Here is a 24,046-nt window from a genome sequence, read left to right on the forward strand (position 1 = left end):
TCTGTAGAGTAGGTGCCAAGTTTAGAGTAATATTTAATACATTTAAATTTTTCTGCAATAAGCAATAGCTTTCTGTTTTCCATTCTCATTCTTTTCTATTTCACACAAGATCCTTTAAAAACTCATTGTATGTTCCAAATTATGGATAACTTATTGTCATAACTGATTGATTCAATTTATTCTGTAATTTAATAATGCACAGTTGTGAACAATTATTTGAGTTCTTCTGTTTTTGCTTTTTGGCAAAATTTCAAAGTTTCAGATCAAAGAATGATAATTTTATTTAATTATGAAAAAACAAATCATTTCAAAACAACCTGGCCCAATGTGATAAAGTAACATCCTCTAATGACTTCAAGTGTTTGTAATAACCGTCTTTTTCATGACTTTGTTTAAAATAAGCCACACAGGAGAATTTTCTGGCATGAAGAACCTGTTGTAGCGCACGCCACGTAATTTCAAATGGATTTCAGTCCAGTCTTTGACCAGACCAATCTTAAAACTTTTTTTTTGTATTACTAGCATGTTGTATTTCATTTTCCTTTAATAGATGAGTATCCAACTCCAAAGGTTCTGTGTCATATCTTTGTATTTAAATGTCTTCATAGATGCAGAATATCCTGATTTTAACCACAAACATCCAGTTTGAGAAAATGAAGATAAACAGGCCAAAACATTTGTGGAGCTATCAGAAACATTAATGATTGTGTTTAGAAAATCAAACATCTCTTGTATAGCACTGTCAAACAAATGTTGCATAATAACTACAATTACATCACAATTCCTTTCTTTCTATGTCTATACAATTACTACATCCTTAGTGAGAGAGGATGTGCAAATTGATCTGGAGTGGATATTTTAAAATTGCTGCACATCCAAATGGTAGATAGTAATTTTGCCTGTAATCTCAGTTTGATGACAATACAGGCTTTTTAAAGACACGCATGTAATGAACTGAAAGAGCCAATTAATCATCTTTGAGAGACTTTATGAGGTTGAGAGCATCAAATGCCAATTTTTATTCCACAAATTTCCCAATTTTTTTGGTACTAAACTGGATGGAAAATAGGATGATGTTTCAAAATGTTGCTAAAACACACGTGAGAACGGTCAAGGATAAAAACGTGTTGAAATTTAAAGCATTGTTGGGTTGTTTCAATTTTTATGTCAAAACAAAAAAAGGTGAGTCCCAACAATAAGTCCACATGTGGCCTTTCTTCTGCACTGAGAGACCAGGATGTGAGAGCAGAGAGGAAGCTCAGTGGCTCCTGGTAACTCTGCAGGAGCTGTAGAGATCCAGAGCTCATGTGGAAGAAGCAGAAAAAGCGATTCACTGCACAAATCTCATCTTTATTGCTGTTTACTAATATTTAAATTGATGTAATGTTCTGAAACACATAAGAGTTAAATTAGGAAAGAGCCCAAACACTTTTTTCATGTCATTGTACTTCAATATCCTATGAATTTGGACATTTCCAAGGTGTATGAACAGTTTAGATCTAAGAAAAAACTTTTTGGTTTTCCAGAAAATTCAAATTCTCACATCACAAGAAACTTTTTTCTATTTAAGCTTTAATTAAATACATTGACTTTCTTGTTTTTTTATTATAAATGCACCATTTCATCTCTTCATTCATCATCTGCAACATCTTCAAACTGTTGAACCCTCATCCATCCATTCACCAGTTTCTGTGGAACCTCAGTGATGTTTAACGATGCAAAATGGTTTCTGCATCGTTTGTTATGCTGAGACAATTTCACTCATCATGTTTTTTTCAGACCATCAAATTTCATTACTCACATCCTGACTGATCTTTTGTGGCTCAGCAGATACAGCCAGGGTGGTCATTACGCATTTCATATTCTAAAGGCAGATATTTTGATTTAACGCATCATTATTCTTTTAATTTCCAAGGCCTTTCTAAATTAACTCCAGCCCCGTAGCCACTGCTTTAAAATCCTGGGACGTCTGCCCATTTTCCAAAATAAAACCTAACAGAGGGGTGGGCTCTCTGGCACACATATCACATCCCTGGAGAATTAACAGTATTTTATTTGACATTTGAAAGAATATGTAAGTGGTACACATATCTCAGATTGAAGTGTTTCTAAGTAAACTCAAGTCTGACTGAAAACTGAGAACAAAATTAAATAAAGTAAGGAAAATTCTGTTTTGAGTTTTTCCACTTATGAATGACAGAGCAATATAAACAACAGTTTTATTTTGCTAAATTTATGGCGGATTGTTTTTGGTAAAATAAAATATGCAGCAACAACTAAGAACTGGCTTCACATTGACAGTAATAGAAATATTTTTCTCCCCTTTGTCTCTGTGTCTCCTTTGGCATTCAAATAATCCAGCTTTTGACTCTTTCTGCTCTCTTTAACCTGTCAGCAAGAGCTTGAAACGTAATCTCACACTGTTTAGCACTTCATCTGAATTTAAGATGATTCACTTGAAGCAGAAGCCCTTTTTGCAAAGAACTCAACCTACAAATAAAGATATCATTATTACATCAATTACTTTCATACAATTCTCTGCGGACTTAAAACATTACCGTTTGTTTATGTCATGTCAGTCAAAATGAACAATACTTAGAAATGTTAAGTAACCTTAACAAAACTAATAGTTTTGAGTTTGAGTCATTTCGAACAAAAACGTGTCAATTTTATGTATTTTTTATTATTCTTTCCTCAAAGTGAACAATTACTCTCAGGTGAACTTCAAATGTTACTGATTGTTTAAAGTTGTGCAGAGCTTTACCCAAAGTGTGTCTCCTTTGTTGTCAATAAATTTGTGAACAAAGCAGTACTGGAAAAGACATATACGCAGTAAAAAAGAAAAAAAAGTAAAACATACATATTCAGTGTCTTGTTCTCATTTAACTGTAGATTCCAAAAGATTGTGAAAACCGTGTTTATTGCCGTCATGAGAACTTTCAAAGATCTGACTTTGTGTCAGTGAAAGAAACACTTAATTTAGACAGTTTATATTTCACTGGTTTTACTTTAAGTAATTTTGATTGTTGGAAAAATAACCACTGAACTCTTTAGCCTTGCACAATTACACTTGGCTGAATGGTGGTGGGAAGCGAGAAGAGAAATGACCTCTGAAAAATTCCTGGAATGAAACATATGGACATAAAGATAGAAATCAGAAAAGACTGCCAATAAATTTAAGTAAGCAAATGTCCTCTGTGGACAAGTGAAGAGGATCTCAGTCATTTTTGTTCTATACTGATAAACTGGTTATGAGCACATTAATTATAAAAAGATTAATTGAACAAAACGCAGTCCCCTCGTGCGTCATTAAAGTAAAATCAATAACAAAGTGCATTGTCCTATTCCCATGATGCTAAACAGTTTACATTCTCAGAAGATCAATACGACTTTAGAAAAGCTCAAAGCAGGCAAGCACATCCGCTCCGAGATGCCTTTCGATATGGGCAATAAAAAGCACATGTTTACAGCGCCGAGGGTGATTTTCTAGGAACGTAGCCGGTGCTTTTAGTGCCTCTCCTGAGCAAGCTTATGACTCAAATATTTTATGTGCCAACAAATGCATCCATCCATTTATTACCAGAGCGGCTTCAAAAGAGGGGAGTGCCTTGATGATGTCATATCACTGAATCCATTAACATTCAAAGCATGACTGATAATATTTGAATTAATCCGCTAACACTCACCCTGATTTACAGATTTTTGGTTTTTTGGATGTTCTCTACAAGTGACCGGAAATAAATACAGTAGAAGGGGGGGGGGAGAGAAAGAGATGCACACAAACATAGAGCTTACAGCTCCTGAAAACCCAAAATATGGTTTCTCAAAAAATTTTCATATTACATCTGCTCAATGGAAAAAGAATTTTAAAAAAGGAAGAAAAGCATCTTATAATACTGAATGATAGGAGGGAGTGTTGAGTTATCCAGCAGACAGTCACTGACACTTTCCAAAAGGAGGTTAAGCCAAAACAGCAATTTGCTGAAAAGACACATTCAGAGGATGAAGTGTGAAAACATGTTAAATGAAAATTGTGAAGAACAAAGAACTATGGTAGAAACAACTTAATTGTCATTTCTCTGCTTCATATAGAAGGTTATAGCTGCAGAATTGTGAGTACAGAAATGACAGATTACTGAAAAACATTTCCATGTACCACACAGTCCAAGGATATAATCGCTTGAAAAGGCTTAATTTCACAATTGTCTCAAAGTTGCAGTTATCATGGTTGCCTGTGTAACATTTTCTACATTTTCTTCCTTCCACTTAACTTTCTGTTAAAATTTTACACTCAGCGCTCATTATAAAAACAAACATCCAAAATTAGAAGGCTATTTAAAGTAAATGTGCAAGATTAACTGGAATAAATGCCAATTTATGTGTCAATTTTTAAATCTAAGTCAAATAAATCTACTTTTCAAAATATTTTTTGAAAAGTAGATTAATATTTTATTTTTTAGATGCGTGTATTCGTCTATATATAAATTGTTGCACATTTTTTAGATATAATGCAGCTCTGGGGGTCTTTCCCTGAGGATGGTTCGTGCTGCAGAACCGATCAGTGAAAGTGCACATGGCCACCAAGTGGTGGTGATAAGTAGGACCTTTTATTGCTCCTGACGAACTGGGGACCCTATAACACGGGCTCATGCGCTGTGTTGCTGCCCATTCCGAAGACTCTCAGCAGAGATTATGCTAGTTTATTTTCTTCATCTCCAGTTTTAACATTTATGTTTAGACTTTCGGTGTAAACGCCGCATTCTTTATTTCTCTAAAACTATATTTCTAAATATTTTTGTTGCTTGGTGGATTACAGGCAGGTGAGCTGAATTAATGTACTTCATAATTTTGTTTCAATGTTTTGCAGTTTCAGTCTTGTTCTCGGGATGTTATTCTTTAGACAAAACATTCTCTTTTTCTGTTTGAAGAATAATAAAAAATATTCCCCGACATCCTCTCTTTTTACAGACGATGGGTGACGTCCGAGACAACGTAAAACCCTTTTGCCATCTGGGGATTATAAACTGACCTTGACTATGCCTTGGCACCTGTAAGGACGCAAGGAAGACTTAGGCGCTCACGACCCTCTCTTGGTGACCAAACCACTACGAGTCCTTCTGCAGAGAGGACGAGACTGCAGCAATGGAAACTATTTCCAATGAAAGTGATATCTGGCAACTGAACGAATCTTGGAGGAACTCCAGCCTTCTGAACGGGACCGGCGGGCTGAATCAAACGAACCCCCTGGAGAGGAATGAGGAGGTGGCAAAGGTGGAGGTGACCGTGCTCGCTCTGGTGCTCTTCCTGGCGCTCGCAGGGAACCTGTGCGTCCTGCTGGCCATCCACACCACCAAACACAGCCAGTCCCGCATGTATTACTTCATGAAGCACCTGAGCATCGCCGATCTGGTCGTGGCTATATTCCAGGTCCTCCCTCAACTTATCTGGGACATCACATTTCGGTTCTACGGACCAGATATTTTGTGCAGGTTGGTTAAATACCTGCAGGTTGTCGGGATGTTTGCATCCACTTATATGTTAGTTTTGATGTCCGTAGACCGCTGTTTGGCCATATGCCAGCCTCTCCGCTCTCTGCACAGAAGAAAAGATCGTTTTTATGTGATATTTTCTTGGCTCCTCAGCCTGCTCTTCAGCACCCCGCAGATATTCATCTTTTCCCTCAGAGAGGTCGGCTCAGGAGTGTACGACTGCTGGGGCGACTTCGTGAAACCCTGGGGAGCGAAAGCTTACATTACATGGATCAGCCTCACTATCTACATTATCCCCGTGGCCATACTGAGCATTTGCTACGGTCTGATCAGCTTTAAGATATGGCAAAACTTTAAGCTGAAAACCAGACGCGAACAGTGCATCAGCCTGACCCCCAAAACCTGCAAAAGCAACACGCTGGCCCGGGTGAGCAGCGTGAGGCTCATCTCCAAGGCGAAGATAACCACCGTGAAAATGACTTTTGTGATTGTGGTGGCGTACATCGTGTGCTGGACCCCCTTTTTCTCAGTCCAGATGTGGTCTGCGTGGGATCCAGCTGCACCCCGGGAGGGTAGGTTGAATAAAAAGGCTCTTATAATGAATGCGCGCTGTGCGCAAAAAGGTGTCTGTGCGCTACATGGTGCATTACGCACTTGGAATACTTCAAAACACCAGCACAGAAACCGATATCTCCCCTTTGAATATGTTTCAAAAACAATTGCTTTGTGAAAATATACAATTTATTATTGTTCATTCATCTGACTTCAACAATAGCTGTTTTCTACGCATAAAAATCATTGGTTTCATCAGTTACAGTAGAATTAGACCTTTTCGGGTCTCAACAAATATTCATCAGAATGCAGAGGATTTATACAGTGTGACTCAGTAATCCCGAGAATTTGCACCGAGATTAAAAAGGAGGTTTTGTGTTTGTACCATTTGGCGATTTTACCAGAAAATAGCCAGACGCGGCTCAAAGATAAAGTCTGTATATAATTCCATAATCTGATCACAAACAAGGAAGGTAAGCTGTCAAAGACTTATGTGTTGATTATGTGACCTTCCAAGGGCCAAAAGTTCCACAATCCAACTAATTAATAATTGGATAAATAATTATTCATATTTGTAGTAAAAAAAAAAAAAATTAAAAACTGAACATACATACAAACGCCCTTATTATTTAAATGAGATATAAAATATCTTATAATATTATAAATATAATTAAATATCAAAAATAATTAACTGATGTATTCGTTACATCTAAAAGTTTATACAATTATTTTTGAGTTTATTTTATTAAAGTTTTTTATAGTCCTCTGTTGCAACAAATCATATTTTTTTTATTTTATGTTTTATTTATGAAAGTCAGGGGGCGGGACTAACACTGCTATAGACAAATTGATTGGTCAACAGTTAGGTTGCTAGGCAGGATATCCAGATGTTTCATGATGGGGCGCATCAGAAATGTAAAATAGATAAATGCTACAATTATTATATCATACATCTTAGCAAAGAAATGAATCAAATTCTAATAAAATATGTAGATTGTTAGATTTCAAAATGTTTTAATGTTCAAAACTAGATATATTTTTTAAAATTAGTCATTCCATTTATTAGTTACATTTTTAATATTCAATATTTTAGCTAATTTTTTATTTAATAAATTGTGACACTTTTGACCTATGGTAACAGTTATGCTCTTTCTGACAACTTATTAGGTCCTAGTTTCCCAGCAGAGCCAGAATGTTTGTCAGGATGTTTTCCTGTTCCTGGAAAGCAGACAGACATGTTGATGTACTGGATGCCGATTTATCCTACAATTACCTGATGTTGTAGTGTAAAATCACTTTATTTTAATGAGTGCATTATTGCTAAGACATGTTGTGTGAGTTATGATTAAAGGGTCAATGGTGTTTTTTTAAAGGAAAGGATGGATACAGAATTTTACAACTTTCCACAGACTCTTCTTGAGTAGCAGAGACTCATTGAAGGCTAATGATTAATCAAATTAGTGTGCACAAGCGTGCATCAGGCAGCTTTGGTGCCTGTGGGGGACTTTGACATTTAACCACAATAAGTGACTAACAGCCACCTACTACATGTGGTCTATGCATCTACTGTGAGCGACCACACCTCTGGGTTATACACTTAAATTTGTGATCTTCTTTTTCTCTTTGAGTAAATGCAATCCAAAACATTATTATGAGAATGAGATATTATATGAAAGGTGTAAAAATAAATACAAATAATGCTTTTATAGCTTAACCTGGGGGTATTTGTGAACTAATAGTTGAAAACAGAACAATATCATTTGCACATGACAACAACTTCAGAAAAAAATATAGCATAAGACAGAAATGGTGAGAGGTTTTCTTGCAGCACAGAGATGACATGTTTTTAACCGAAGTGGTTCTTGCATGAATTCTACTCTGAGTGTGTCCATTTTTCTGCACACACAAAACACTCTGCAGATGAAGCTTTGGGCTTAAAGAAATTATAACTAAGAACCAAAACGTGTGATTTTTAATTTCAGGTCTTTGCACTTAGTATAAAATAATTCAAACCGTGTTTGAGGCATGTTCTTTTCTTTAACTCAGGTGATTCTAACCCCAAGAAGCATTAGAAATACTCCGTTTGAAGGTTTCCACAAACAGAGTAACCAATTTAAACATTCAAAACAATGTTTTATAGAAACTCTGTTCAGTGCTTAACAATCCAGTGTAGCTTTGACCATTTTAAGTATTTTAGAAGATCAAAGTCAGTTCACATTTCCTACCATTCTTTTAGCAAATTTTCTTACATACTTACACCGTCTGCTCATGACACAGAGGGCACCTGCTGGAGATGAAAATCTGCAACAGAAACATTATTTGTGGTCTAAATATTGGATAACTTTTTCCCAAGTTGTGGGACAACTTGGTACCATGGGTAATATTCATATCACCAAGTGAACAACATGTTTTTGTTTATCTTTTGACATGTTTGTTTATAATTGTTTTCACCTCTGAAACTCAGAGCAATTCCAAGGCGTAAGCAAACTAAACTGCTTATTCTGCCTCCACCAGGTCAGTAGGGGGCGCTCAAGAGCTCCTTTCACTCAGATTCTAGAACTACGTTAACATTTTTCTAAACGGATCATATTCCGTACTTTTAAGGTTGATCAATAGCTATTTTGAGATCATAAAAAATAATTTTAATATAAAACAAAATTACTTAAGATTGTTTATTATTTAGCTTCATCATTTAAAGTTGCATGTTGTATCATTTCTGCTGCTGGAGTCATGAAGTCATTCATGCTGCAAATTAATTAATCAATAGATGGAAAAAATTCAGTGCTTGTAAAGACAATCAGTTCTTTTGTTGGACTTGGACTGAAAATTTGTAAACTAAGAGAAAATCAAACTTGTTTTGATTTACTAAATAATGGAGTTATATAAAAGAAATACAGTGGTCGACCATGGACAATTCATTTAAAACATTTTGTGGGTGTAGTGAGGCCCCTTGTTAAATTCTGCTAGGGGCCCGCTGCAATCCTGGACCAGCTATTCCAATTTTGTCCATTTGATGCATTACAAGCAAAGACGAGTGCTTGATGAAAAGGTAATTGGCTCTGACGCCGCACCTCGCTGTTATATTTAGAGGAATAGTGGCCAGAAAAAGGACAAAAAGCTTCAGTGTGTGGAAAAAGAAGAAAACGATTAATCTATTTCCCGTTAGGGAGGGTGAGTCGGTGCAGAGGAGGAGGCTGACGTCTGGACGTCAGCAACACTTAGTAATGGCAGAGTTTGGCTACGACAAGTGCCAGTGTTTGTGTACAAAGGAGAGCAGGAGTGTCATCTGTGTGTGCTGATAAAGAGTTAATTAGACTCAAAGAGCAAACCCGGCACAGACAGCTTGGGAAATAAACCTCAGCCAAGCGGAAAAATGTCCATATTACAAATACTGAAAAATATCAATGATGTTTCATCTCACATTCATTTTTTAAATCATATATGATACACACATTATCACATGATCCTATATTAAAACCAACAGTAAATATACATCCTTATAGGTAATCATAGGCTACAGGTGTATTTTTGTGGATTGAAGGAAATAAATTATGTTTCTCATGGTCACTGTGGATAGGAGGATTTGTTTTTATGCAAGGTGAATACCACCTGTTTGCTAAACTGAGCCTAATGACAAACAGACCCCTGCTTGTTTGACCTTGGTTTTGTATGTCTAGCTGCACGAGTGTGAGGATTTATCAGCCTGAACCAGCAGGAAATTCTCTGTTATCTGGCCATTAAATACCCCAGTCCCAATGAGATCTGTTACTTTTTACATAGAATAATAATGAGTCATATATTTCTTTACAATCTGAAATCAGAAAGTGAAATTTTAAAGCCGGTAAAAATTGCCCCATATTTTTTTGAGTCTTGAGAGGTGAAAAACACTGATGCTCTCTTTCCAATCTGACCGAGCTTGAGTTATTCTTTCACAGAAGAATGGGAGACAATTTCTGATTCTAGAAATACAAAGATGGTAGAGACAGGCTCAAAAAGCTTTTCAGCATTTTCTGCAGTGAAAGGTGGTTCTACAATACAGACTAAAGAAAGCTAAATCCAAATGGATGCTAGTCATTTCACTTTTTTATACATAGAAAAAAATCATAAAACCATTCATTGGGTATGGATACATTTTCAAGGCACTTATAAGAGATGTCTGCGATTGTTTAGAGCTCCCAGAGGGCTTTAGATCTGAAACATAACTTGAGTTCAGTCGTACAGACAGAAAGAAAACCTTCAGAACGTTGATTTAGTCATAATAAAAAGCAGCTATATTGATTTCTGCTCTTTATATCTGAGTTGGGAAAACATTTAATGGACAATGTGACTAGTAGTCAATAAATAATAATGTGTTTTTATTTAATTTTATGACTTTTGTTGACATATTGTAAAGTTACAATACATTATGAAAAATAAAATGTTGCTCTTAATTTTTACATTCTGGATATAGGTGAGGAAATGTAACAAGTATTAGCTGTTTTTTGTGCTTCTGTCTTCAACTTTAAAAGGTACAAATAAATGACTCAAAGCTGCTGAAAAACAATATCAGCATGCTCAAATAGTGGTTGATTTTATTATTTTTTTCTAAATAAAAATACTGATTACGTTCACCTTTATACTCAATATTTTTAAACATTGTTAAACAATTACTATTATAATTACTATAAAATTAGATATTTAAAACTATAAAAGTGTTTCAGACATAAGATGTAAGCAGCTCACTGTTGGCTCAGTAGGTAATACCAAAACAAGGAGCAATGCAGTTAAACATGCACAATCATGATCAAGTGTAAACATTTAAGTTACTTTTCTGTCTAATCAAAAGCATAACTTTACCTTTATTATAAAAAGAGATCATGCAAGGCATAATCTATTCCCCTCCAACAAATGAGAAGTCAGCTTCATGACACTGGGATAACATGACTGAGTCCAGACCTGTTGCAGACAGGTTTACCATTTTTGGCACCTGATTAGGCTTATCAGCATCATTTCTGAAAATGTCAGAAGACAACAAAATCCCCGATTCTCTCTGAGGTTTGTAGAGGGAAATCAGTCGCCTGAATGTGTGATTTCACATTTAGCCGCATGACAGATTTCATTATGTGGTGGACAAAACAGCTGAAGGTTAAACCTTGACTCAGAAGCCGACACAAACTCCACAGAAAAGAAAAAATTGTGAACAGAAGCATCTTGTTGCAGTGGTTGCTGCCCTTGGAAGCTGACTCACACCCCACTATTGATTTGCATTAAGGGTTTTAATGGGCACAGTTTCCACCATTCAATCTCCAAAGTCTTTTTTTTTTGTAAAGGTCAGTTCTTGTGTCTTTTACATGAAAGGAAGCACAACTCAAAAGCTTCTTGCTTTTTAACATTGAATCTAATTCTGTGTTAAAATCTAAATGAGGTTACTGCTAATGCATGTTTACCATCGATGAACAACAATCAGAGTTAAATGAATTTCTCTGGAGTCTTTTGGACTGGGCAGAATCAGCTCTGACAGCCACACAGATGTACCACCCACAGGGTGATTAGACTGTCGTTTCATTTGCCATGTGATCTATCATTCCCCTGTGAGAGACTCCATGAGCCAATTCAGCAACGGGCTTTTTCTCCATGAAGCCACACAATATTCAAATTAGATCCGGTCCCCGCTCTCATATGCTTTGATGATAAATCCCTGATAAACTCCAATTGGTCTTTTGCACCATCTGCCTTGCACTACATTGCAGAAGTTGCAACTCCAAGATGACACAACCTGTGACACGGTTAACTAACGCAGTAGGGTCACGTTTTAATCAATGAGCATGACTCATAGAGGACAGCTCTTCTTAATCATGTGTGGTGGTGTAAGAGTTTCATGCCCTCTATGATGGCATTTACTCTGCAGTTTCTAATGAATCTAGGGGACAGAAGCAATAAGATTAGCTAGGGCACAGGCAGACCGAGAGAAAGATTAGCAACCACTGAGACGAGGTTAAATACAGGATACAAACCAATTACATGATCTGAAACTCATTTGCCAAATGTCAGGTGGTCGGTGGAGTTAGCAGTGTAAATGTCATCCATGGTACCACTTCAGGTTGCTTTCTGTAATCTATCAGTGCATCACTGGGCAAGAAACAGTATCACCTCTTTGAATCTGACAAATATCTCTGCAGAGTTCAGATTTATGTCTACGGTCAGTGATGGTTGAAATTCTGTAAAACCATTTTCCAGTCAGGTTTTTTTTGTGTGTTGTAGTTTTAAGGTGCTGTCTTTTCCTTTAGTTTTTTTTTCAGTGACAGAGAAAACCTTTAAGCACAGCATGAGTAACTGTTTGACTATTGAAGCAGACATTGTGAACCAATTTCATTCTCGTAGAAAATAGCAAACACTTTTAGTTTAGCAAAACTAAACCTTGACACACGTGCTCTAAAAGCATATACAGAGTAAATATATGTTTGTTCCCTCATTAGTTTGTTTGCATTTACTGTTTACCTTTTGCTTATGAACTCAACAATGACTCTTGTTGCAGTACTGAAATGTTGACACCAAACTGAAAGACTAACACATTCAGATTGAAAACAGTAATTCCTGTTTCCTGCATCATTTCCCAGAGCATTGAGTTTCAAAGATTTAGAAATTTAAGCTCTCATACCTAAGCAGTGCATTTCCATGCTCTTAATAACTCTCTTGCTGTGTTCCCTTACCAGTAGCACACTAAGACCATTATTCCTGTGGGGGATGAAGGAAAATTCATAACTAATTATATGCAAAAAGAAAAACCTTTCAGTCTTTTTGGAGGCTACAAAGTCACGATTGCAGCTGTTACATAAAAAAAGTTCAATAATTTCCTGCAATCTTCTACATACACAGATTCTGTCCTACTGAGAACAACTTTCCAATTTTCTTTAGCCCCTGACTATTTGACCTCCTGTCTGCTCAGTTTCACTATTCTGAAGCCAAGTGTGCACATTTTCCATCAAATATTGTGGTGAAACATGCAGGGAGAATTTGATTTATAGTTGAAAGCAGATATCAAAAGACACTGTATGAAAAGATAAATAATATTTTCCCCTGCTGTCTGAATTTACATCAGGCTAAAATGTTCCTCTTTTATTTGTTTGCGTAATCTCTCTTCACTGCTTCATCTGGGATTTCTCACACTGAGGTTGCCTTTAAAAATCCTTGGAAATTCCAGATAATGCAAGTTTTTGATAGGTCAAATAACAAAATTTGAGTTAAATGGACGCACACTTGTGCATGTGTTTTAAGGAACACTTTAAATGCTTTGCTTCCCTATGTAACATCATGAGGAACAATCTAAAAAAGAATTTGCAAAGTTATCAGGAAGAAAAATGGGAACGTCTTCCCTTCTGCCTCATCCTCAAATACAATTTCCTGATCCCTGAAGGTGCCAAAATTATTGGTCTAAATAAATATATACCAGTATGAACACTATGGGTGTTAACAGGTAACCCCCAAATTATACAGAGAGTGGATTTAGCACAATAAACTCAATACTTAGGAGTGATCCTCAAAAAGCTCTGTTCTCACTCAAAAAAGTGGGAAGGGCTGAAAAGTGGCTGACAGATGCAAGTGCAGCAAATGGCAAAACGAGCTGCGAACACATGAGTGATGCAAACTCCAAAACACAAATGCTCCAGAAAAATGCCGAGAGTCTGGTCACCTTTAAAAATTATGTGAGACATCTCAAGTTTTTATATTCATAAATATTTTTTATAAATAAAAAAAATTGTTGGAACTTCCATTTTGTGGAGCGAGTTTCATATTTACTGTTGTTTGTTTTTAATAGTAGTGGCATTTCCCTCTTGCTTCTATTTCCTGTCGTTGCACCATTTTGGTTGTTGATCGCAGTCGTTTCTGTCTTCATTGGTTCTGTTGATTTTGTTGTAGGTTTTTGCTCCCATTTTCTGTGATTGCAGCATTTTTCTGTTGCCTTTGTTTTTTTAAGTGTTCATGAACGAGTTTGCATCGTTCATCTGTTTGAAGCTTGTTTTGCTGTTTGCTGTGCATTTGCACCTGTCAGCCACTGTGGAAGAAGTCTATGTGACCTTGGCAGCCTATAAACTTGACTCCAGAATTAAAGAAAAAATACATTTCTCAAACACAAAGAGCTTTGGTAACCCAACAGACCTAAACCAAGAAAAGTTTAATCTGATATAATGTCAAAAAGTGAGAATGAAACAGTTTTTATTTTCTTTTTTAGCAATGCTTGTACATATCCGGTGTTGCATGAATCTTGTAGAGAACCGTCTCTACTAGCAATGGCCCATTGCTGGAAGACATTTTTACCATGCTAGCTATTAATCATTTCTTCAGAAACACAAATGCTGAAACCACCAAAAACACCCAATGCAATAACCAGATATTATGGCAAAAACAAATAATAGTAAACAACTAAACAGTAACATTTCTTCTAAAGGGTTGGGTCACTTGACTGTGCAACATTGCTAGGCTGTACTTCTAAAAACAAGACAAAAATAAAACTGAGATTTGATTTCTGCAGTTATTATTTCTGACTGGACAATTATTCAATAAAAATTAATGCTTCTTTTGCAAATTGCTAGTATTGCTAAGATGTAAATGCTCTGCACTTGTACAGTTTTTATCTGGTCCAGAGGACTCCAAAATACTACATTCAGCCTTTCACGCATACATTCACATGCTGATGGTAAATCACAGTGTGGCCACAGCTGCCCGTGGGAGACCAGCAGAAGCGAAGCTGCCATTCAGTCGGCTCCACAGGACCCTCTGACCATTTTTATTTAAAGGGCTTAGGGTAATAGCAGATAAACAATGCAAGAGTTTAGCCTTAACCTCAAGTCTAAAATCAATACAGCAAAAAATCCTACAGCAGCTGGTGTTGGTTAATTTATATGACTCTAGCCACCCTTTTTAAAATTTATTTTTTTAAAAGTTATGTCTTTAAACTAAAATAGAATCTACTTTCTATTACATTTTCTCCTGTAGTTTATAGTCAATTGACCTGATGTTATCTAAAGTAGTGAAGAAATGCTTTCTTCACTAATAAACTAGCTGATTTAAATTAAGCTAATTGTTTGAATGAAAGGTCGAAACATCAGCTTTTAAAATGGGTCTGTTGAGGTAAATGTGTGTCGTCATCAAGGAAGTATAGTTGGGAAGTTGAATTATGGCTGTTTGTTCCTGAAATGGTCTTGCATTAAACAACAATGACAAAAAAAAAATGCATTCTGTAAATCTTATTTTTTTGCTAACACAAAACCAAGTGTTGGCGGTGGATTTACAGTTTCCACCAGCACCTCCAAAACTTCTTAGAGAAAAATCCAGACTCAGTTTGACTTTCTTATTCCGTCAAACAGCAGTAACTTTTCTCTGTCTCCCCGTTTGCAGCCATGCCCTTCATCATCTCCATGCTGCTTGCAAGCCTCAACAGCTGCTGTAACCCCTGGATCTATATGTGCTTCGCTGGGCATCTCTTCCATGACCTGAGGCAGAACTTTCTGTGTTGTTCCGCTCGCTACCTTAAGTCATCCCAGTGCCGCTGCGAGCATGACTTTGACTCCAGCCACAAGAGCAACTCGTCAACCTTTGCCATTAAGAGCACCAGCAGTCAGAGGAGCATCACACAGACATCCACCACGTAAGCCCCTGGCCTCCTTTTTTTCCTGTCTCCCAAGCTGCCCACTCAGCCTCTCACTACATGCTGCTCCCCATAAATTTTCCAGCGGTTCGATTTTTTCAAAATGCCTCTCTCTGTAAGACTTGCTGTTAAAGCCCAGAAGGGGGACAACAACCCACACAGTCCTTTCATTTCTGAATAAATTTATTATTTAACTGTGAATCTGAAAGCATTAATCAACAGAATTTTTTTTCATGAATTTCAATGAGATAATTAAGGACTAAAAAGATTGACTGAATGAAACTTTTTCTATGTGTTTTTTTTTGTTATATACTTGCTCTAAATGTACATTTTAAGGTGTATCTTAGTGTTTATTGTGCACACAAACTGAATAAAAAGACTATTTGACGAATGTTGATGCGTTGTAAATTGTTACGGTTTTGTCACCAGCAAAGCTAATGGATCCAGTTTGTCTGTGTTGTTATTATAAATTTATTCCTCTGTTATAAATTCGATATAACAGATATAACTGTTGTTCAGCTTGTTACATATTTGCACAGATATAAACTGTTACTTCAAGGTTTTGTTAAGTTTATTATGCCATGCCTGTCTCTGCTAAACATTGGACAAATGGTTTGAAAACAATAAAAGAAAATTAAAGTACTAACAGGTTTTGATTATGTAATTGTTTGTGTCCAGCTGATATATAGTAAGATCTCATAGCCCCATAGTTATAATCATTCTTAGAGGAGGTCTCATGTAACTTAATCCCTGCAAATATCCTGGCGGTCCACCGTTTTGACTCCTGAAGACATATGTGAGCCACAATTTCAGAATTTTACTGGGAGGAGTTATGTATAATCTTCCTTCCAGTTTACTTTGAGTTGGTCTATCACAAAAAATCCCAATTGAAATACATTGAAGATCGTGGTTGTATGAATACCTAGCCGTATAATGATGGCCATTTTTGATGATGCTAATAGGAGAATTACAAACAGCAAGACCTGCTGAAAGACAAATATCTCTCAGCATAGCAATTTCACCAGATAAATCATAATTTTACATCATTCACTATTTATTTCAGGTTTATTTTTTCTGTCTTCAACTTATTTTTGAGTTCCCTCTTTTGTAAAAGTATAAAATCCAACAGTACGTGTCTCCATAAACTGTCTTACATAATGAGACGAGTCAACTTACCTTGCAGATACAATGATTGGCCACTCTAACCATTTAGCAGTTTCTTGTTACATTTGCCATGTATCACAACCTTTACAAGGATTATGCAGCCTGCCAACTTTTCTAAAACCTTTTTACAATCCTCCTTTCCAAATACCTTAAATTCTCTAAGTCAGGGGTCTCAATCTCCAGTCCTCGAGGGCCGCAGTCATGCAACTTTTAGATGTGCCTCTTCTGCTCCACACCTGAACAGAATAATTAGGTCATTAAGGCTCTGGAAAACTGATCTACACAAGGAGGAGGTCATTAAGCCATTTCATTCCAGTGTTTTGTACCTGTGGCACATCTAAAAACTGCAGGACTGCGGCCCTCGAGGACTGGAGTTTGAGACCCCTGCTTTAAGTTCTTTGAGACAATATTTTATGGATTGTTTTCAGTTTTGTGAATATGACTTTCTTTCTAAAGGGCATCAGAATGGATGTTCATATAATTTATTCCAGGAGGATTTATGATGTCCCTCTTCCATAAATGCCAATTTGTCTTAGTTTTTTTATTTTTGTTTGTTTAAGTTACTTATTTTTGAATTTCAAGTTTTCAAAATCTGAATAAATGATAAATATTATTGAGAGCATATTTTTCACGCTCATCCAGCCGGAGTGTTTCTATTCCACTCCACTGGACATTTACTTATATGTAACTGGATAAGTTTAACACTTTGCCATTCCATACCACTTACTGGTCAACCAGTGCCAACGCATAAACCCGTCTTCAGACCAACATGGTTGACAGACAGTAAACAGTATTGTGCACCTGAATAAATCTTAACAGAGTTTTTATAATATGAGTAAAAAATACTGGTGTCAGTATCCAACTAAGCACTAACATAATTGTGAAAGTTTTGAAATTTTGGTTTTGAATTAGGAGGAAATTGCAATTTATCATCTGCTCACTCAAGTAGATATCATGTATCACTTAACTTAATTATTTTTGCAGTTACTGTAACTATTATTCTTAAAAATACTTCAACATCAGTCATTCTTTTCTCCTAAACAATATCTTTGCAGATTAGTTGAATTGTGTGGTGCATACATTTAGTATTTTTGTCTGTTCTGTTTTATAAGACTTAAGTCTCTAGAGTGCAGAAAGCTCTCTAGGGAAGAATGTGCAGCTAATATCGAAGTGAAGTGAGTGTGGAGGTATTACCAGCCACTCACCTAGAATTGGTAACAAACTGAGGAGATACAGTATATCAGCTATTTAAATCAGGTGAGTTGTACCAGGAACCCATCTGAAACATTCAGGACAACAGCCCTTGAGGACTGGAAAGGCTCTTTGGCTAAGCCGAGGAATGGAGGGAGCTAAGAATGCTTAAAAGTCTGAATTATACTGAAGAAGATTGTATTTGCAAGCTGATGTAGCTCTAGGACAAAAGCAAGGAAAACATCACTTATCCAGAAACTCAAAATGGACCCGTTTCAAAGTAGAAACCTTGTTTTTATGTTCTTTACCTGTAATGAAACAATACAGTTTAGAATTTTCATTTCTTTTTTTTTCTTTTTTGTCTTGGGGCACAGGAAATATATCTTTTTAATTATCTGCCAGTCTACTTTTCACACATTTTGACATTATTAATTGACTTGTCAAATACATATTTTAGTCTAAATACCTAGATGTACATGTGAAAACACTGCTTAAAGAAAATGAAAACTATTTTTTCATGCCTAAAGACACAAATAACTTGCATGAGGATATCAAGTCATGCATGAAGGGTTACTTGCACATGTTTTAAAGGAAATAGACCATGATGTCATTAATGTGGCTTTTCAGCTGACTGAAAGTGTTTGAACCTTTTTTTGAAATCGAATCTCACCACTACAGACATTTTCCAGTCTTGCTGGATCCCAAACACTGATATTATTTTTCCCTCAAAGAGCAAATAAATAAAATATTGCATGAAAGGTTTGCAGGGAAATAAAAGACCAGAACGCCGTGAGCAGAGTGAAAAACAACAATGTTATGAACAAAGCAGGGTGTGGTGGCAGTGAACCATTAAGAAATGGTCTAATGAAAGAACACATGGAAAACACACAACAGCATCCTCTAGTGGGTCTCAGTTCACTGGTCAGTGCTTCCAGGATGACAGAAATTCCAAAGAACTTTGTTGCGGATGATTTCTAAAGCTTTTGCAAATACACTAAATTATTGCATGCACTAAACTCTACTTAACTGTGAACATTACAAGTTTTAAAGAGTTTGTTTACTACAAACTAGTACAAAGTATTATAAGAGATGTCATATCTTGATGTACATGTCAGACTGGGAAATCTGTTTCTATTTTAAAAAAAATCATTTTTCTATACTCCATTATAAAGGGTCCTTATAAATTAGACAGAAAATGAAGCATGTATAAAGCACTTGCAAACAACTCCAAAATACAGGACAAAGTAGTTGTGTACAATTCATTTCATTTCTTTGAGGTATATAGTGAACAACATGATGTAAATCAGTAACAAAACAATGCAAAAACTTTTGAAAGGAACCAAATTAAAGAACATAAATGCAACAATCTATCTTTAGAGCGATATTAATTAATGTTATATATTTTTTGCATGTTTGTGAATTCTTGCTTTTCCTAGTTGATACATAAATAGTGCCTCTTGAGAATGGACACATTTCTGTACAAACGTCAGGATTTGTGATGCAAAACAATAAATCTGCAATAAATAATTTCCGAACTTTTCATACTGATGATGTGTCATATGTCCCGTTCAACTGAAAAATAACAAATCTGTTAAAAGGTAATGAGGTGAAAACTCCTGATAAGTAAGTGACTGACGCTGTTTTGAAATCTCCTTCATTTAATTTCAGGACGCAATCTTCTCTGGTGGGAAACTGTTAATTTAATATTTCTGTTGTTGGTTATTATTGTTTTTGATCTTTGATGCTGCAAATATTTTTATCGACATCTTTTGGCAAATATAATTGTAATCTCTCTGGCTTTTGTTAAAGGATTTAAGTGAACAAATGTCATGTAAGTCCTAGTAGAACAGCTGAACTTTATTTCTGATATTTATTTTTACATTTCTCCTAATAACAGATGTGTTTGTTTTTCATCTGGATCTAATAAGACATATACCACATTAGAAGTAAAAACATTCTTTAAATGATTCTTCATGATCTCATTTTTAGCATCACAAAATTGGGTTTTAATGTGTTCTAAAACCACTGTAGGCGTGAAAACCGAGCTTCCCTTTATGACAGTGGACCTTCTTCTGCTTGGGTCAACCTAGACCTGCCAGAGCTGTCAGAGAACCATGCTGCCTGCTGCAGCTGTCACAGCACTTCTGCTGGCTAAATGCACACTGGGCATGTCAGGCTTTAGATCTCTGGCTCAGACTTTGGAGGGCGGAGAACAGAATGCTGCAATGAGACGAGGATGAGTCGGTTGGAAAGCAAGATGCCAGGGACGGATTATTTTTCCGCTGTAAAAAAAACATACCACACTTTCTCTGGTCATATTTCAAACTGCAGTGTGAGTTCTTAGACTTCTTTGCGCAGTGCCACGCGGACGCTGCTGAAAATTTTGCCCAGAGCTTCAAAGAAAGGATCACAGAAGGTCTGAATGCAGAGTGAGTAAATGCGGCTGACGCACTGCGACTCAATCAGACAGCTCTTGATGCAGGGAACCACGGCCCAGATGTGGCAGAAGGAGATGCAGGCAAACAGGAAGCCCCAGAGCAGAGCGACTGGGATGCCAAAGACAGCAGACAGGACGCGGTAGCACCAGTATTTGGACACAGTGAAAGTAGTGTAGCTGAGCCTCCACACTCCATCCAGGCTGTGTGTGCCATCAGGCTCTGCGATTACATCCTCAAACTCCACCTAATAAGACAGTTTAAACAGAAGTCATTAGTACAGATCCTTGAGAGAGCACAGCTTTTCCAAGCAGACCCGTGAGCACCATGAACAGTTCCTGCAAATTCATGTGAAGTGTAAAGTTTACCCTTTGAAAACCACAGAGTGCAGCACTCACACTCAGAGAAGTGAATAACCTACACACTTCATGTACAGACAAAGTGGTGGATTGGCTTTTAATGCTGCACCCAGATCAGTCAAAGAGCTTTATTCTGCCTCATTTTTGTTAAATCAAAGATAGCCTCATGCAATATTCATAACAGAGTGGCTCCACAATGTTCCAGTCTGTTGTTGGATTGCATTACGAGCCACCTGGTCCTCCTGAAAAAAAAGTAGGCCATTACATTCTCAGCTGAGGCTCGGCATCGAACTGCTGTCAGCTATCATCACTAATCAAACGTTTGCAGGCAGATACACACGGCACATCTGAAGCTTTATCTCCCCCTTCAAATTATTCCATGGGAAAAGTACAGGAAGTTATAAGGCGATTTCCAAAGGAAACAGCAAATAGGGATCTAACTCTGAATGAATAATTCACTGGATTAAAAAAACTAATAGAATCTAGTTTCTCTAAAGTTTGGATCATTTTAAACTTTAATATATATCTATATAAAAAACAGAGTTAACATTGCACATCAAAAACATTTCTAATCATCTACATGCTCTATTTAGATATATTTACACCATCCAGTAATTTTTTATTCCGTTGTGTAGGAATGTTTTTGCAGTGTTTGTAAATTTAAAATTGTTAATTTGATCTGCAACATAAGATCAGTATCTTATAAGTTGAGTCCTATCTTCAAGGTTGCAGTGTTCAGCTTTCTAAAATCGGGCACAAACCGGTTTGTAAATGTTTCTAAAGTGAGTCATGGAGTCATTAAACACTAAACACCTCATTTACACCGACCCAACTCTTTTAAACAAAATATACTTATGATTACTTATTTAATAATAACAGCAAAAATATATTTTGTGATATTTCCATAGCAACAAATAAAGAATAAACAGTGACAGAAAATCAGAGCAACAGTGTGTATTGGTTTCCAACTCCTTCAAGCCCATCCCCAAAATAAATCTTTGCTCTGCTCAAGCAACAGGAATAGCTCCTGGTCTATTTCAGGATTTCTCTGCTAGTACAATGCCTTGTTCTACTCTCAGCACTCCCAGCACCTAATATTTACAATTTTATCTACGTTTGCAAACATGCAATTAGAGACTGTGAGTTTGATCCCTATAACCTTTCTCATGACAGTTTTTTTTCTCTCATTTCTGCACAAACCTTCACCACGTCCTCATTGATTTGTTTGGGGTCTCTGTTAATCAGATCGATCTCCTTGGTGTGGCTGTCCTTCACAATCTTCTCCTCGTTGGTGTTGTACTGGTACTGATCCGCCATGGTTGAGGCTGCGCAGGTCCCAGGTTTAGTCAAAGACAGGAGCGATGAGAACCTTTTTGGAAACTGCACACAGCAGTTCTCAGCTCAGTTCTGAACTTTTTCTGTAGCAAGTCTCTGACGCTCCCCGCTGACATGCCAAGGGACAGCTGCTGCATGTGCCCTGATAGAAATGGTGGCCTTAGCCCCCACCCTGCATGCACACACACACACAAAATTACACGCACACGCATACAACTGTACACTCACATAAACACCATGTTATGACCACTGAGAGAAAAGGAATGCCTTAAAGAAGAACCAGAGTTGTGTCATATTTCACACGGAGTTGTCGGGTTAACTGGGATGGGTTTGCACAGTGGTACTAACTTCCACTACAGGAAAAAAGCACAAACACACCCACATGGCTTCAGTTAGGTTTGAACTACTAATTACTAAACTGTATGTCAGATGTGTCTTTATGTCCACATTTGTTGTTTTATAAGCATGAACCTTGATCTATGCCATTGGGTTTTTATGAGATTTGTGAACAACACTTAGTAGGGCATAATTGTGAACTGGAAGGAAAATTATACACAGTTTTCAATTTAAGAAACAATTGTGAAATTGTGGTGGCCGTTCACATTCAGCTTCCATGACTAAATATTTGTACAATAGTTTCTCTCTCCAGTTACAGCTGTAGATGGTTTGTGTTATGTTTTTACTTTGTACATCTAAACACTGATTTGTGTCTACTCCTCTTTGTAAAACAGCCAAAGTCCAGCCAGACTGGATGGAGAGTGTCTCTGAATGTGAATCTTCAAGTCTGACCACAGATTCTCACTTAGGGTTTGGTCTTGATCTTGATCTTTGTTCTGGACCAATCTAAAACAAGAACCGGCTGGTGTTCTTCCAGGATGTTGCTATATTTATAACCATTCATTTCTCCATCAGTTTTGATTAACTTATTTGTCACTGCAGAAAAAAAGCATCTCCGCAGCATGATTCAGCCTCCACCTTGTTTCAAAGTCAGCATGGTGTGCTCAGGGTGAGTCTTAGCTTTTCACCTGGCATACTTTGCATGTTTGCAATTTTGGTCTCATCTGAACATAGTTTCTTCTTCTAAATGTTTTTGTCTTAAATGGCATGAGACAAACAAGGTTCTCAGATTAATACTGTCTTTACCAGTTTAAGATTTTCTAAATATTTAATGGGGCCAAATAACTACATTATGCATGTCACACTTTTTAAAATAAGCCAAAAGCCAACAATGCACATTGACCTGTGTGATTATAGCAAGAAAATTATGTAAAAACATTTAAGGCCTATTAATACTTCCCAGGGACAGTAAAACAAAATTAAAATTAATTAGTAAGAGAACCGACAAGACAAAAGCAATCTTCACTTTCATTGTATTATAATAAGGATCCTTATCATTCCAAACAATTTACAAAAAAGAACATGTATACATATATGTATATATAAATAGTTTGTCTAACTTCCCATTAATTATAAAGCAGCACAGATGGGAGTAAAACAAATCTTCACTAAAGAAACTCTGGGAGAACAAAACTGAAACATTACCTTGATCCATATAACATTAGTTGGACCTCAACTTCATCTAAAAGCTCAGATTTTAACCAGGGATTGATAATAAAATCTAATCTTCCTCCTAAATAAAACCCAGACGGCCTAAATTAGGCTTTGCAGTTGTTGCTTTCAGTCTTTGGATTCCATATCAGCATGCAACATAAACAAACCCAAGCGGAGGAGCTGCCAAATAAAGATTGCAGAAGGGAAAGTGATGCAGAGATACTCCCTATGAAAGGTGTGAGAAAAAACTCCCAGCTATGCTACGGCTCTCTGTCTCAATCAGTTGGTGAAAGAGAAGTACAGGAAGCGTGACTCCATAGTGTGCTGTGCCATTCCTCTTCCCAG

General features: G+C 36.7%; 2 protein-coding genes across 2 annotated transcripts; one reads left to right on the forward strand and one right to left on the reverse strand.

Annotated features, from left to right (window-relative positions):
- The first annotated feature begins 4,624 nt into the window (after positions 1 to 4,624).
- Positions 4,625 to 16,302, forward strand: oxtr (oxytocin receptor). The gene is made up of 3 exons (XM_005799811.2): positions 4,625 to 4,820; positions 4,969 to 6,061; positions 15,417 to 16,302. The coding sequence occupies exons 2-3, from the start codon at positions 5,143 to 5,145 to the stop codon at positions 15,668 to 15,670; spliced, it is 1,173 nt and encodes a 390-aa protein (XP_005799868.1). The 5' UTR covers positions 4,625 to 4,820; positions 4,969 to 5,142; the 3' UTR covers positions 15,671 to 16,302.
- Positions 16,303 to 18,814: 2,512 nt separating this feature from the next.
- Positions 18,815 to 22,287, reverse strand: cav3 (caveolin 3). Its single transcript, XM_005799812.2, has 2 exons — positions 22,016 to 22,287; positions 18,815 to 20,703 (listed from the first exon to the last, which is right to left on the reverse strand). The coding sequence occupies exons 1-2, from the start codon at positions 22,130 to 22,132 to the stop codon at positions 20,362 to 20,364; spliced, it is 459 nt and encodes a 152-aa protein (XP_005799869.1). The 5' UTR covers positions 22,133 to 22,287; the 3' UTR covers positions 18,815 to 20,361.
- Between the last annotated feature and the right edge of the window lie 1,759 nt (positions 22,288 to 24,046).

The sequence above is a fragment of the Xiphophorus maculatus genome, chromosome 20, assembly GCF_002775205.1.
Source record: "Xiphophorus maculatus strain JP 163 A chromosome 20, X_maculatus-5.0-male, whole genome shotgun sequence".
Lineage (NCBI taxonomy): Eukaryota > Metazoa > Chordata > Actinopteri > Cyprinodontiformes > Poeciliidae > Xiphophorus > Xiphophorus maculatus.